General features: G+C 40.5%; 1 protein-coding gene across 2 annotated transcripts in view; it reads left to right on the top strand.

Annotated features, from left to right (window-relative positions):
* The first annotated feature begins 4,330 nt into the window (after positions 1-4,330).
* The window catches only part of zfyve26 (zinc finger, FYVE domain containing 26), a 42,803-nt gene continuing 33,737 nt past the window's right edge, over positions 4,331-13,396 (top strand). For both annotated transcript variants that reach the window (XM_049596976.1, XM_049596975.1), the window contains exons 1-8: positions 4,331-4,426; positions 6,549-6,836; positions 7,000-7,075; positions 8,348-8,434; positions 8,624-8,773; positions 10,024-10,363; positions 12,888-13,012; positions 13,205-13,369. In XM_049596976.1, coding sequence (XP_049452933.1) covers positions 6,646-6,836; positions 7,000-7,075; positions 8,348-8,434; positions 8,624-8,773; positions 10,024-10,363; positions 12,888-13,012; positions 13,205-13,369 — 1,134 coding nt within the window. In that variant the 5' untranslated portion in view covers positions 4,331-4,426; positions 6,549-6,645. The remainder of the gene's footprint in view (positions 4,427-6,548; positions 6,837-6,999; positions 7,076-8,347; positions 8,435-8,623; positions 8,774-10,023; positions 10,364-12,887; positions 13,013-13,204; positions 13,370-13,396) is intronic.

The following is a 13,396-nucleotide window of genomic DNA, read 5'->3' as shown; positions in this document are numbered from 1 at the left end:
TGTCTCAATTAGACTCCTGGACTCGTTGCCAAGCAGTGTAACTGTTTAGATCGCACATACAAATCTAAACTTTTGTCAATATGGAGATGCTACACATTGTTAGATCGGTTGACTTCATTTTACTGAAACCATGAGCACCAGAGAAGACCTTGATTCATTCAGATTTACTGGCGTCACGAAAACAAATTGTGACTCTTCTTCTGAGGCGGTCATTAAGTCAGACTATGTGTCCATTCCTTGATTAGCTGATAAGTTATTCATATTCCTTTAGTCCATAAGGGTCCTCAGATCAAAAGAATCAGATGTGTTTTTCATATAAAATTAATCCAAATTGTGAATATTTTTTTAACAGGACAAAGTGGTGCTGTGATGGTGTGCTGGGTGCTGTTATCCTCTGTCTGTCAGAGCTAGATCCTAATTTTTATACAAGTAATTTTCATACTGATTTAAATAAATCATCTGATCATATTTCTCAATCTTTGCTGAGCAACAGTTTTGTGTGAAGTGTATTAAAGGCCTGTCCCAAATATAGGCCTGCTGGTTTTAGTTATTTAAGCAAATAATAGCCCGGGCTATTAATTGAAGTTTTAAGATAAGTCCATTTACTCAAGTACTGTACTTAAGTACAGATTTAATGTACTTGTACTTTACTTGAGTATTTTGATTTTATGCAACTCTATACTTCTACTCCACCACATTCCATAACTTTAGTCACTTTATAGATTCAGATTAGTGAAACAAATTAAAAATCAGCTAATACGTTTTGATGTAAAATTATAGAATAAACCACTCAGCAGTATATAAAGTAATTAAATTATCCTCACCTTTACCAGCTGTGACATTAATGATGAACACACTGACACACTAATAATTATAATCCAGTAATATAATGCACATTATTCTGAAATTGGTAATTTGCATAATGAGTACCTTTACTTTAAGGATATTTTAAGTCAATACTTTTGCTTAAGTTACATTTTGAATGTAGTACTTTGTCTTGTAACAGAGTATTTTCACACAACACTACATTTCACACCCCCACCCCAAAGTTAGTTTGGTTATAATTTAATTAAATGAGAATATGCACCATGTGAGCATAATGTCAGTTGGAATAGGGCTATTATTGGCATTAAAAGAGTTCCATTTCAGTTTATATCGTGCTTTAATGTTGCATATTATTAAACTAACTTGCAATTAATCAAATTACCGTAAAAGTATTGCCAAACAGTGAATCTGTGGCCCGAGAGCATTTCCTGTGTACCTGTTGATCTCAAATGGTTTATAGCACAAAAGACAGATTTTTTTCCATACCAAACATTACTAACAGCCTTTATTAAAAAAAAAAAGAAATCTCAGCTGAAGGCCTCCAACCGCATCAAGGTCCTCATCAGCAGATTGAATATACTAAATTGCCATGGCAACTGAGCCACAGAGCTTCTCATCTGCCTTAACTTAAACATCTATGCAAAGTTTGAACATCCCCAGCTCCATACAGTGGTGGAAAGTAACTAAGTACATTTACTCAAGCACCATACTTAAGTACAATTTTCAGGTTCTTAAAGGGGCAAAAAGCGAAATCGTTTCACCGCTAGGTTTGCTGCTGTGCACTGCCTGTAGACCAAAACAAAGTGTGTCATGAGCCACTCCTCCCTCTACCTCTGCCCTCCACCCCCAACCCCCAAGTGGAGGCTGCGGAGGAAACACCGGGATGGGTTAATGTCCGGAGCTTGAGCAGCCCGCCAGGCTGCCCACCAGGCTCGCGGGCTGCCTGCTAGGCTAAAACATCGCTCTCACTCACGGAGAAGAGTAGGAACGTTAGCGTTAGCTCCCGGTGTTAGCACTAGCCGGGATCCGAATCGGCTAGGGGAACTGCCCATTGGTTCGACAGCCCATTGGTTCGACATCCCATTGTTCCGACCATATTAAACCCATTGTTCCAAAGTCCGTTCCGAAATCATCATGATGCCCTGTGGTTAAGGTCTGGTCAGGTTTAGGCACAAAAACCACTTGGTTAGGGTCAGGAAAAGATCATGGTGTGGGTTAAAATGAAAAACAAAGTGACAAACACATAAACCGTGAGCCTGCTCTGCCTCAAGACAGTCGGGGCGCACCATACGCCCGTCGCAAGCCGTTCAGCACCGCGGACAGTTGGACTAATGGGATGTCGAACCAATGGGCTGTCGAACCAATGACATGGACCCATCAGCTAGAGCCTGCCAGGCTGCCTGCCTGGCTCGTGGGCTGCTCAAGCTCCGGACATTAACCCATCCCGGTGTTTCCCCCACAGCCTCCACTTCACCCAGCTTCACTCAGCTGCCCGATAAACTCGCTGCTTCTTCCCACTTTAACCTGAAGCAATATTTTAGCCTAGCGGGCAGCCCGCGAGCCAGCTGCCCGCTAGGCTAAAACATCGCTCTCACTCATGGAGAAGAGGAGGAATGTTAGCGTTAGCTCCCGGTGTTAGCACTAGCCGAATCGGCTACCACTGGCTACTGGAGTAACTTACAGCTATGGAGCGCTTCTATCAGCTCTTCTAGTCACTGAGCCTCGCCTCCATCTCAGCAAATATATTACAAAAATGTAACCTCACGGGGAGGCTACATTTTATAATGCTAATTGAAAATGTTAGTTGGGCTGCCGGGCTAACTTACTAACTTAACACAACCGTAACGCCTGACCCATTGCTGGGACTGAGCCGCTAATAACTCAAGATTCATGAACGTACATGAACGCGCAGCCGGACCAGCTTGTAAACAATGGGCTGGAGATCAACACAGAGAGAGGTTGTGTGAGGTCATGCTATACTCCAGATGAAATTACACCTCTAGTTCTTCACATAGCAATTTTTTAATTCCTGCAATCTAGAAATGATGAATTTCGCTTATTGCTCCTTTAATGATGATATTAATAATAATGCATTTTATTTATAGGCGCCTGTCAAAGCACTCAAGGACACCTGTACTCATGACTACTGTCTATATGTCCAATTGCCCCTCAGGGACATTTAAGTTTACCTTGCCCGAACACAGACCTGATATTGGACAACATCAACATAATATTACCCAGCAATCATCATTACATATCTGTATATCCTCATTTGGTATGCATTTTTAATTTCTTCTAGTTATTTGGGATCAGTAGAACCCAGTATGAGAAACTAAACCCTATCAAAGATAATTAAGTCCCAGTGCCCTCAGACAAGACGATAATCAAGTTCCACTGTCTTCAAATAAGTACTTCCTATTTTACAGCGTCTTAGCTTGTAACTGTTGCTAAAATTGGTCAAATTTGTTGCCATATCAAACTACAAACATTATTAATAATAAAGTTTCAACCATAAAATGCGATCGGGTTTTAGTGCTTGTCCACTTTTGTGTCAGGATCAACTGCAAACTGACTTGGCAGAGATGGCTGATCTTGTTTTTACATGGATTAGTGTAATGAGCAAATTATCCTTCCACATATTCAGCAACAGAAAGCTTGCTATTACTCTTACTTCTCTAGATAGTCAAGTCTGATCGTCTTCTCGGTGCTCCACCAGGGCCTCTAGATGGGTCAAAAAAGTGTCCACAAACGAGGACAACAAGTCTAAGTTAAGTGGAATGAAGTATAAGGTCAAGTAAACCCAACATGTGATGTCCCCATATGAGGACACAGGGTGTCAGGAAGATATGAACAAAACTAGAAAAGAAAGTAGGAAATTATTAGTTTAACTGAATATTTTTATATTCAAAATTATATTGTTTTTATAGTTTATGTAGAAAAAGCATATAATTTTGTAACAGACTGATACTAATTTACAAAAGCATCAAACCATGACAGGAATGGGTTTGCCTTTTTGAGAGCATATATGGAAAAACACACTATTTTAATTCAATGGAAGTTCTTTTAACAAATATTTCTAGGTGGCAATTATGCCCCATCCACCTCAGGGGCCCCAGCGCAAACTGCACTGTATGTACGCCCTTGAGGTAAATAAAAGATCTGAGTACTTCTTGCACCCTTGGCTCCATGGCAACTGAGCAAACTCAATCTGCTACTGGATACTGTGTGATACAGTTGAAAGCTTTAAAACCAGCTGGTTGAAATCGTTTCCAAGTTCACAAAATAAATTGTCAGCTTTTACAGACTATTTCTTTAATCTCCTGCCTACAGATTTAGATCAAATTAAACATTTATCTGACGTTTTACCGTGGTCCTCCTATTTGAATTCCTGTATTTCCGACAGCACTTGAAGGCAGCAGTAGGAGAAGAGAACGCCCACCTCGTGCCAACCTTTGACCAACCAGCGGAGGAGAATCAGCTGATTCTGTCACATGACCTTCGTTAACATGCACCTAGCAGCCTAGCATAACAGGTCAGGAGAGAGCTGGAGCTGGGAGTGTAAATAGTCCCCAGTTTAGGGGGAAACAACACAAAGAAATGAGTAAGTAACTTTGTTGAGTACTCGCTAACCTGTAAACGCTTTGTGCGCGTGCCTGTTAGCTGTTACGGAAGTTAGCTAACTTAATGTTTGAGCTACAGACAGTCAGCAGGATTTAAGCTAATGCTAACGCTAAGGAGTGACATAAAGGTAGCTGTCAAATCTGAGAGGAGGCGAACAATGAAACTGGGAACAGGGACACATTTAAAGTGAATTTAAAGGCGTATTTAATCAGACTGAAGCAGCTCGGTTTACAGTTGTTTTAATTTGTTTGTTAACTTGCGTGGTGTGTTTGCTCAGACATTTAAAGGCACAGATGAGATATTAGAAACTGAATGACATTTCACACCTTAGGTAACGTTACTCATCTTGCCTCCAAGTGACGTAAGTTGTTATTCAAGTGAATATGCATGAATAATAGGTTGTTATCAAACAAGTTTAATTAATTATTTTTGGTAGTTGTGTAACAAATTTCCGCAGCAAACTCATGATAACAGATGATGAAACTTAAAGTGCTTGAAATAAATTATTGGGAATGATCATAGATCATATATAATCCTGTAAACCATAACTTGTGCCAGTGCAAAAAATAAAATGAAATAAATGAATGAAAAAAAAAATCTATTGCAATACAAACTGCAGGAATTCTCAAATCACACTTCAGGATACACTCTGTTGTTGACTTATGAGGAAGTATGAAGTATGAGGAAATGAATATAAAACAAATCCAATCTGATTTTTAAGCTTCAAGATAGTTAAAAGAATTGCAAACACAGCTGCTTATCAGAAACCAACTAACCCACTGTGTATTACATGAAAGGTTCTACAAATTTTAAAATGGCACATTGATCATGTGTTAAGGGTTAGGGTCAAATTACTACCTGCAAGTATCTAAAAGTTGTTTAAAACGAGAGGAGAAATACGAACATTTAAGAAACAAAGGGTCAGGACTAGAGCTTAAAAAAAATCAAGTAAATTTGAATAAAAAATAGATTGTAACTCCAGCCTTCACCTTTCTGGTATGTTGCAAGAATATATTATTTTTTCCTTTTTATTGTCTTTTATCTCAACTTGATTGTGTTATTATTTACAGACTGAAATATTCTGTTTGTTTCAAATAACATACATTTCTTTGTTTGCTGCTATTGTTCTTTGTTTTTATTTCCTCATTTGAATGAACTGTTTTTATTGATTGTTTTTGTTGTTTGATCTTTTTGAACAAAATGTTCATTCATTCATTCATTCATTCATTTTCCGTAGTTGTTAGGGGTCATGGGGGGGGCTGGAGCCTATCCCAGTTGACACGGGTGAGAGGCAGGGTTCACCCTGGACAAGCCACCAGACTATCACAGGGCTGACACATAGAGACGGACAACCATTCACACTCACATTCACACCTACGGGCAATTTAGAGTCACCAATTAACCTGCATGTCTTTGGACTGTGGGAGGAAGCTGGAGCACCTGGAGGAAACCCATGCTGACACAGGGAGAACATGCAAACTCCACACAGCAGGATTTACCCCCCCCCACCCCCCCACCCCCCCTCCCAGATTCGAACCGAGAACCCTCTTGCTGTGAGGCAACAATGCTGACCACTGCATTACTGTGCCACCACATTTTAATTGGACCGTACTACTTTGTCAGAAGATAGAAAAAAAAGATTCACAGTAAAGCAATCAAACAGAAAAATTTTAAATGACAGCAACGTGTGCATCCACATAGGAGTCTCCAAAAAAAAGTAAATTAATACAAGAAAAATACTTCCAAAGAAGCAGATTTCTGTTTTTGACAAATTCACAATTAAATCAGAACAGCACCTCATCACGTTGTTAATCTAAAATAGGTAATTACATGAGTCAGTAGATTTAAAAACATGTCTGTCTTTACAGAGAAGTAGAGTACATTTTCATTAACCTGTCTTGTCATTGATGTAGGGTGAGTTGTGTTGATCTGAGCCAAGCTTTTTGGCTTTATTGCCTGTTTTACTTCCCTGTTTTTATGTATTGCACCATGACCCCAGCGGCACTATATTTCATTCCTTCTCTTTGCATAACCTGTGAGTAGAGAATGATCATAAACCTAAACTTCTGTCAAACTCAGACTGATTTTTCTCTCTGTTTCAGGTGGAGAAAGCTCAAGCGTCCTCCTTGGCTATATCGAAGAAAAGGTGCATGTCCAGTTGTGACAGCTGAGCAGAGGAGTGTCACAGTGAAAGTGGCCATGCATCCCTTCGGCTGTGAGGCTGAGACCTCCCTTCGGGACCTGTTTGAGTACTTCAAGAGGTGCCTGCAGCATGGAGAGTGGGAGCTTGCCAGTGCCTGTGTGCCACAGCTGGTTAACTCGACGGGAGGACTTCCAGAAAAGCTACGAGACATAATCAAAGCTATTGTCTGCCATCCTTACAGTTTGAAGTGAGTGACACAGCTGTATGTTCACAAGACACTAGTTTTCATTGTGTGTAGAAATGTAATGCAGTCTTTTCTTTAGTTCTGCAAAAAATCTCATCCCAAAACCTAACCCTGATATTTTTGTGATATTAATGCTGTGGTTTTAATGACTGTGTTCACGTTGCAGATGGCAGTCTGTGGGCAGTCCACACAAACTGGCTTGGTTTTGGCTTCAGGTTTTGGAGAAATGGACAGAAGAGCAGGTAACACTATGAGAAATCAAGTACTGCAGCTCTCTGTTGGACTTGTTTAGTCATGTTTAGTTGTGTCATCCTCAGTCTGTCAGTATTTGAATCTGTCTCTGTTTGTGTTATGTAATGTCGGCCTTACACAAAGAACTCTTTGAGCAATTTCACTGTCGCAGGCCAATTTCCACGGTTGGAATAAAATCATGAGAGTTTTGCCAGAGTTGCGGCTCCCCAAATCTTGGTGTAAGGTCATAAACTCTCGCCAGCATCAAACAAGAAGCAGCAAACTGGCTAGGCCGGGAACCAGGTCCAGCCCTCATGATGATTTATTATTTACTGTTAGCCTGAAACTTTGACCATCACAAGTTGATAACCAGCACCTCCAGCTCAGGGCCGTTTGGTCTCAGGGGGCCTGAAACCCTTTTTTGGCATGTTTCTGGCGATATGATGTAGATGCAAATATTAGTGCACTACAATGCCATAAATAGTCATACAAGTAAGAATTTTGGCGAGGAGTATCCTGACTCAAAGGGAGAAGTAGCAAAATAAGATTCTGTGGCTTGCTGCCATTTTATTTCAAAATATCACACACAACATCCACAAAAAAGCATAAAAAAGACTGTTTGACACATTCTCATAAAAAATTATTATTTTTCATCAGTTAATGTTTAATATCACTGCTTCACTTGTATATAGAAAACTCCCCAAGTTGATAAGCTTCAGTTTTAGCCCAAGTTGACCTTTCTATCTTGAAAATTACACTTGCTTTGGCCTAAATTTGTCACTATACACAGTAAATATGGAGAAGACGGGGAGGCACAAGAATGTGAACAAGTCTCAGTTGTCTTGTTCTGTGGAAAAGGAGGAGAAACTGGTGGCATTGAGGAGTGAGCAGGAATTGGTGTTAGATTCTGCATGTGTCTGATCCATCAACCAGCACTCATTTGAGTGAGACATCATTTGAAACAGTTGGCCTCTCATGCTCACAGACTTCTCCCACTGAAAAAACACAGCTAACCAATGGAGGCTGGTAACAAGCTGAGGCGACGAAATGTATTTATTTAACCAGGAAGTCCCATTGAGATTGAAAATCTCTTTTATAAGAGAGAGCTGGCCGAGATAGCAGCCAGTCAGAACACATTTAAAATGTCTCCCTAAGTTATCTTATAAATTACTGTATACATGTTTGTCAGAATGAAATTGTAAGCAAAACGTCATGGTGGAAAGCATGAAATCAAATAAAGATAAAACAAAAAGATAACTACTCCTGTTCACTGTCCACTTCAGGTTCCTCCCAGCGTAAGAAGAGAGCTGGAGTTCCTGCTGCTCCTGGAGGAGCTGGGCTCAGAGAGCATACCAGAGACTGTTCTTAAGGTTACTATCATTGTGTGATACTGTTGATAATGACGCAGTAAAGACTAAATAAGAAAGCGTTTTTACCTTTTAATTAGATTAAGACATCATTAAATTTTTGTTTACACAGGCTGAGTGTACTGAGATGACCTTGATTTGTTTTGCTTTACATGCTGTGACTACAGACTAAGATAAGTTATCTTCCAGCAGGAGTTGCACCAGGCCTTCTTGGACACACAGTCTGAACAAAAGGCACCCGAGGGTTCAAGGCCAACAGATGCTGCTGTTGAGTCCTGTCTGCGAACTTTACTGGAGAAAAAGAAGCCCAGACTCGCCCAGTCGTTAGCACTTTTCTTACAGGTACAGTCAGACATTATCAGTATAAAGCAGGGCTGTCAAACTCATTTCAGTTCAGGGGTCACGTACAGCCCAGTTTGATCTCCAGGTAGCCGGACCAGGAAAACATTACAGATAACCTATAAATGACAACCACTTCAGATGTTTCCCTTAGTTAGTGTAAAGAAGTACATTGTGAAAACGTTCATCAATTCACAAAATTCGGTTTTGCCACGTTCAGTCTACTCCTCATTTTCAATACGTGACTTTTTCATTATTTTCCACTAGAGTGGAATCTGTAGAAGACGCAGGTTAAGTCATCAGCAGCAGGGTTCCGCTAATATTGTTTTAAGATAAAAGTCTGATACAGATTCTATGACCATAGTAAGTATTCATTGTTATTTCAGAGAGCTGTATTCAGGTCGGGGTGGAAAAAACTCTTAGGCAGCATTTTACATGAAGTACCTGCTCACTGTTTAAACCTGACACCTCTTAGCCTTCACAAGTGCATCAATATCAGTTGTGCAAAGTCATCCGGTGGGGCATATTGGGCCCTTTGGCGGGCCAGCTCTGGCCCCTTGGCCGTATGTTTCACACCCCTGGTATAAAGCAACACAAAATAATTAAGAACTATATAAAGTACAATACATAAAAATCTTGTTTATGTACATGTGTGTATGTAAACTTTCAAACTGAAGGCTATGGATGTCAGAAAATACAGACAATACATAAATATATAACTTGTTTTGGGTGCTATGATCTGAAATGTTTAAAACATGTTAAAGGGACAACCTTTAGTGCTAATTATTTGTCGAGGTAGATTTGGTGTGAGTTGCAGAGTGTTGGAGATATCAGCCGCAGAGATGTCTGCCTTTCCTTCTTCACTGTATCAACATCGCAGAAGGATGTGTGCATCTACTCACGGACAAGAGGCTCGTGCTTATGACAGTTTGAGATGAAAACATTACTGTTGTCCTCCTCAGCTGAGCTGTAACGTTAGCTAGCTCTGTGGTGCTAGGTGAGGTAGCAGTATATGCACACTTCCTTCTGCGTGGTGATGTGGTTGGTGGGTGTAGTTTGGTAGAAAAGAAATAGTTCCTACATGAAACTGCTCACAACAAGGTCTGTGGATTATCTTGAGTAACTAGGTCATGATTTCTGGAAAGAGACACAGCTGTTGAGTTGAGTTGTAGAGTTAAACAAACATTTTAGTGTTTAGATTTTGCTCCTTTGCAAACACCATCATGCTCTATTTTCCTCATTTCCTCCTCCAGGACCAGTCATGCCCAGACGACCACACACTGCAGCACACGTTCATCCAACACCTGATGAAGCAACTGGGAAAACCAGAGAAAAGGCCGGAGAAGTTAGAGGGATGGGTTGAGGACATCTACGCCGTGTTGTCTGTGATGCCGTGGAGCTCTGGTAGAAGCGGCGGGCAGCTGGATGCGCTGTGTGAGGCGCTGTGGGCGGCCAGAGACGGGCCCCTGAAGGAGGAGAGGATCCTGAGCTCGCTGCTCCGCCCTCGCTGTGACGCTCTCGTCTCTGTTTACTGTTCCACGGCTTTGAGACTTCAGAGGGATCATCTGCTGAGGAGCTCTCCAGATACACAAGGTACTCTGAGTGAGTGCAGCTCTGATAATGAGAGGCTCATTTGCTGACTCTGGTTTTAAACCAGCTGTGGTGCCATGTAGACCTCTCACTCCTTCAGTTCATCACGAAATGTTGAGCATTGTTTGATGTTTATAACTCTGTTTGGATCATCAGGATTTGTCCAATACTCAAACTACAATGCAGATTATAGTATAAAGTATGGTTATAATTCCTATTCCTATAAATCAGTTCCTCCTCTGATTTTTTTTTTTTTTTTTTTTTTTTTTAGCAGTCAGGTTGTTTTTTCTTTTATATTAATGATACAGCTAACCTGAGGTTTGGCTTTCAGCTTTATAGAGCAAACATTTTCATCACCTCTTTCCTCTGTTAATCACACTTCTGCTTCTGTGGCTGCGAACGCTCGGCAGTTTGTACTCAGTGACATGAAAACTTTACATGTGACAGCTTTTCTTGCTCTTCTGCAATTTTGTTTGCATCCGCATAGATTTTCTTTCCTTTTCTAAAGATCTGTTAGCCCGATTTAGAGTTCATGTTTGCTGTTAATGTGGCATTATTAACCATTTCATGGTTTTTCTGTTGCTAGGCAAGAGCTTTTGTCCCTGTTTACTTCCTATCAGCTACTGCATGAAGAAACATTTCAACAGGAAATACACATAGACCCGTTTGGAGTTTGTATGTTCTCAAGTTTGAAACAGTCCATACCAATAGTTGTGATTAATGGGTGTTTTATGGTTTAACATATAAATACAGTAGTGGTGGCACTAATTCTTGTTCCAACTTGGTGTATTTTACCATAACACACACTCTAAGCCAGGGCTCAACACCAGCTTTTAAAAGCATTTGCCAGACTGGTAACCAGTCATAATCTTTAGGTTGCTGAAACTGAAACCTTAGTTGGCATTTTTAGTCACTTTATATTTTGAGTAATGCAGTTAAACGTTGGCTTAAAAATTAAAATGTGACATGAAAATGGTTTAAAGCTTTAGTACAGTAACTAAACAAAATTCTTTTTTGTTTGTGATCTAGCAGACGAAATAAGTATCTCCCAGTTGGTGGCATTGATCTTGCAAATGAAGATTTTGATCACTTGTCTAATGGTGTGCCCGCGCCTGCAGCCTCCAACTCATTAAGTCTTTGAGCTGCCCACTTGTGCTGCTTCATGCTCTAATGCTTTTCACGTTAAGTGGTTCTGTAGGATGTGCTGCCATTAGCTAGTGAATTTGATGTGTAATTTATCGAGGTGTATGTTGTTCATGCTCAGCAGGATAATTGTCCGTCCAGTTCACAGATGCGGGAACACTGCGCCTTGCAAGAATATTTTGTTCAGGTTTATCTGGTTCTTTGTCAGTTGGGCCAATTTGCACATTTGTTTGTCATGTTGACAATTAGTCAAACTTTTTACCCAGAAGTCAAAAAAACTTGCTGTGCTGTTGTCTCAAGAAAAGATGCCTCACTAACGAATGTGCAGCATTGTGTAGTTTCAGTTCTGACTGTAACAGCAATATTTAAATGCAATGCTTCACTAATGCAACAGATATTAAAAATGTATTTGTTTTTGGGCACCCAGTGGGTTAGTGGGTAGAGCAGACATCCCATATATGAAAGCATTGTCCTTGCCGCAGCGGGTGTGGGTTTGTTTCCAGCCTGCGGCCCCTTATTGCCTGTCATCTACACTCTCTCTTCCCCCCTCACGCTTAGACTGTCCTATCTATTAAAGGCAAAATGCAAAAAAAAAAAATCTTAAAAAAACTTATACATGTATTTGTTTTTGGGATGCATATTTTGCTGTTTGCTGTCACTGTTGTTTATATGTTAAAAAGTTGTTGCCACTAATGGCAACCAAAGACCAAGAATTGGTTGGCAAATACTCAATATGGTTGCCAGTGGCAACCTGGCAACCATTACTGTTGAGCCCTGCAGCTTATATCAAGGAACAATGTCAAAAGGAATGAGACACACAATCGTATGTTGGACAGTGGTGGTTTTTCAGGTTAGAGCATTCATTTGTCATTTTGGAACATTGGTTTGCACGATGACATGTGAGTTGACACAACAGCTAAGTAGCAGCAGAGTCCTGGGTCATCCGGATGACACCACCGCTTTCTCCATGACACGCCTCTGGGGAAACGTATACCCTTATATAGAGAAATGGGGGTGTGGCAGTGTCCTGATTGTAACCAGCCGGCATGCGTCTGTCAGTTTAGAATGATTCTGATTCACTAACATGCTCATGTTGGTGGGAATAAAATTGGCGCACTTGTCATTAACCCAATTATAAAAAACATAAAAACATTTCTGTGCACATATTAGTGAATGAGACACAATAAGAGAGAGAAAAAGAGTTTTTTTAATTTAATTTTATGGGTCAAGGTGCAGCCTGAACAGATGAGTTTTCAGTGTTGGCAGAAGATGTGCAGATTTTTTGTTGTATACTGATGTTGCCAGGAGTTCACTCCACCATTGTGGAGTCAGGACAGCAAATTTATCACCCTGTTTTCACTACTTATATTTATTCTCCTCGTAGCTGATCTTCCTGAAGCAGAGAAGCTGGCCCTCAGTTTATGTTGCCACAAGGATCGTCCATCCATTTGGAAGACCATTTATTTTGAGTGCCTTAGTAGTGGAAAGCACTTCCTTGAGCAGGTCTTGGTAAGTAAACCATTTCTGTAACCAGATTTAAATTCCTACAAGAACTAATAGAGTGAACACAGTCCTCTATCAGTGGTGTAATGACGCTGTATTTTTCACAATTAGTGCTGGGTTTTAACAGTTAAGTAAAATTGGTTAGTAACCACATGTGATGAAACTCAATAATGTAATAAGATTGGTTCCTTCCTGTAGGTCACAGCGCTCGACCTGATTAAACACGAGGAGTTTACTCAGCTCAAAGACTTACTGAAGTTGGAGTTTCAGCCTTTGTCTCGGCTGCTGTTGCTTCTCGGCTGGACTCAGTGTTGCAGTCTGAGCTCGGCTCAAACGCTGCTCAGCATCCTTCACCAAGAACAGGTCAGAACTGAAGTCATCCAGCGCTCC

The sequence above is a fragment of the Epinephelus fuscoguttatus genome, linkage group LG14, assembly GCF_011397635.1.
Source record: "Epinephelus fuscoguttatus linkage group LG14, E.fuscoguttatus.final_Chr_v1".
Taxonomy (NCBI): Eukaryota; Metazoa; Chordata; class Actinopteri; order Perciformes; family Serranidae; genus Epinephelus; species Epinephelus fuscoguttatus.
Note: the sequence above shows the minus strand (reverse complement) of the source record. Positions and strands in the feature narration are given on the sequence as shown.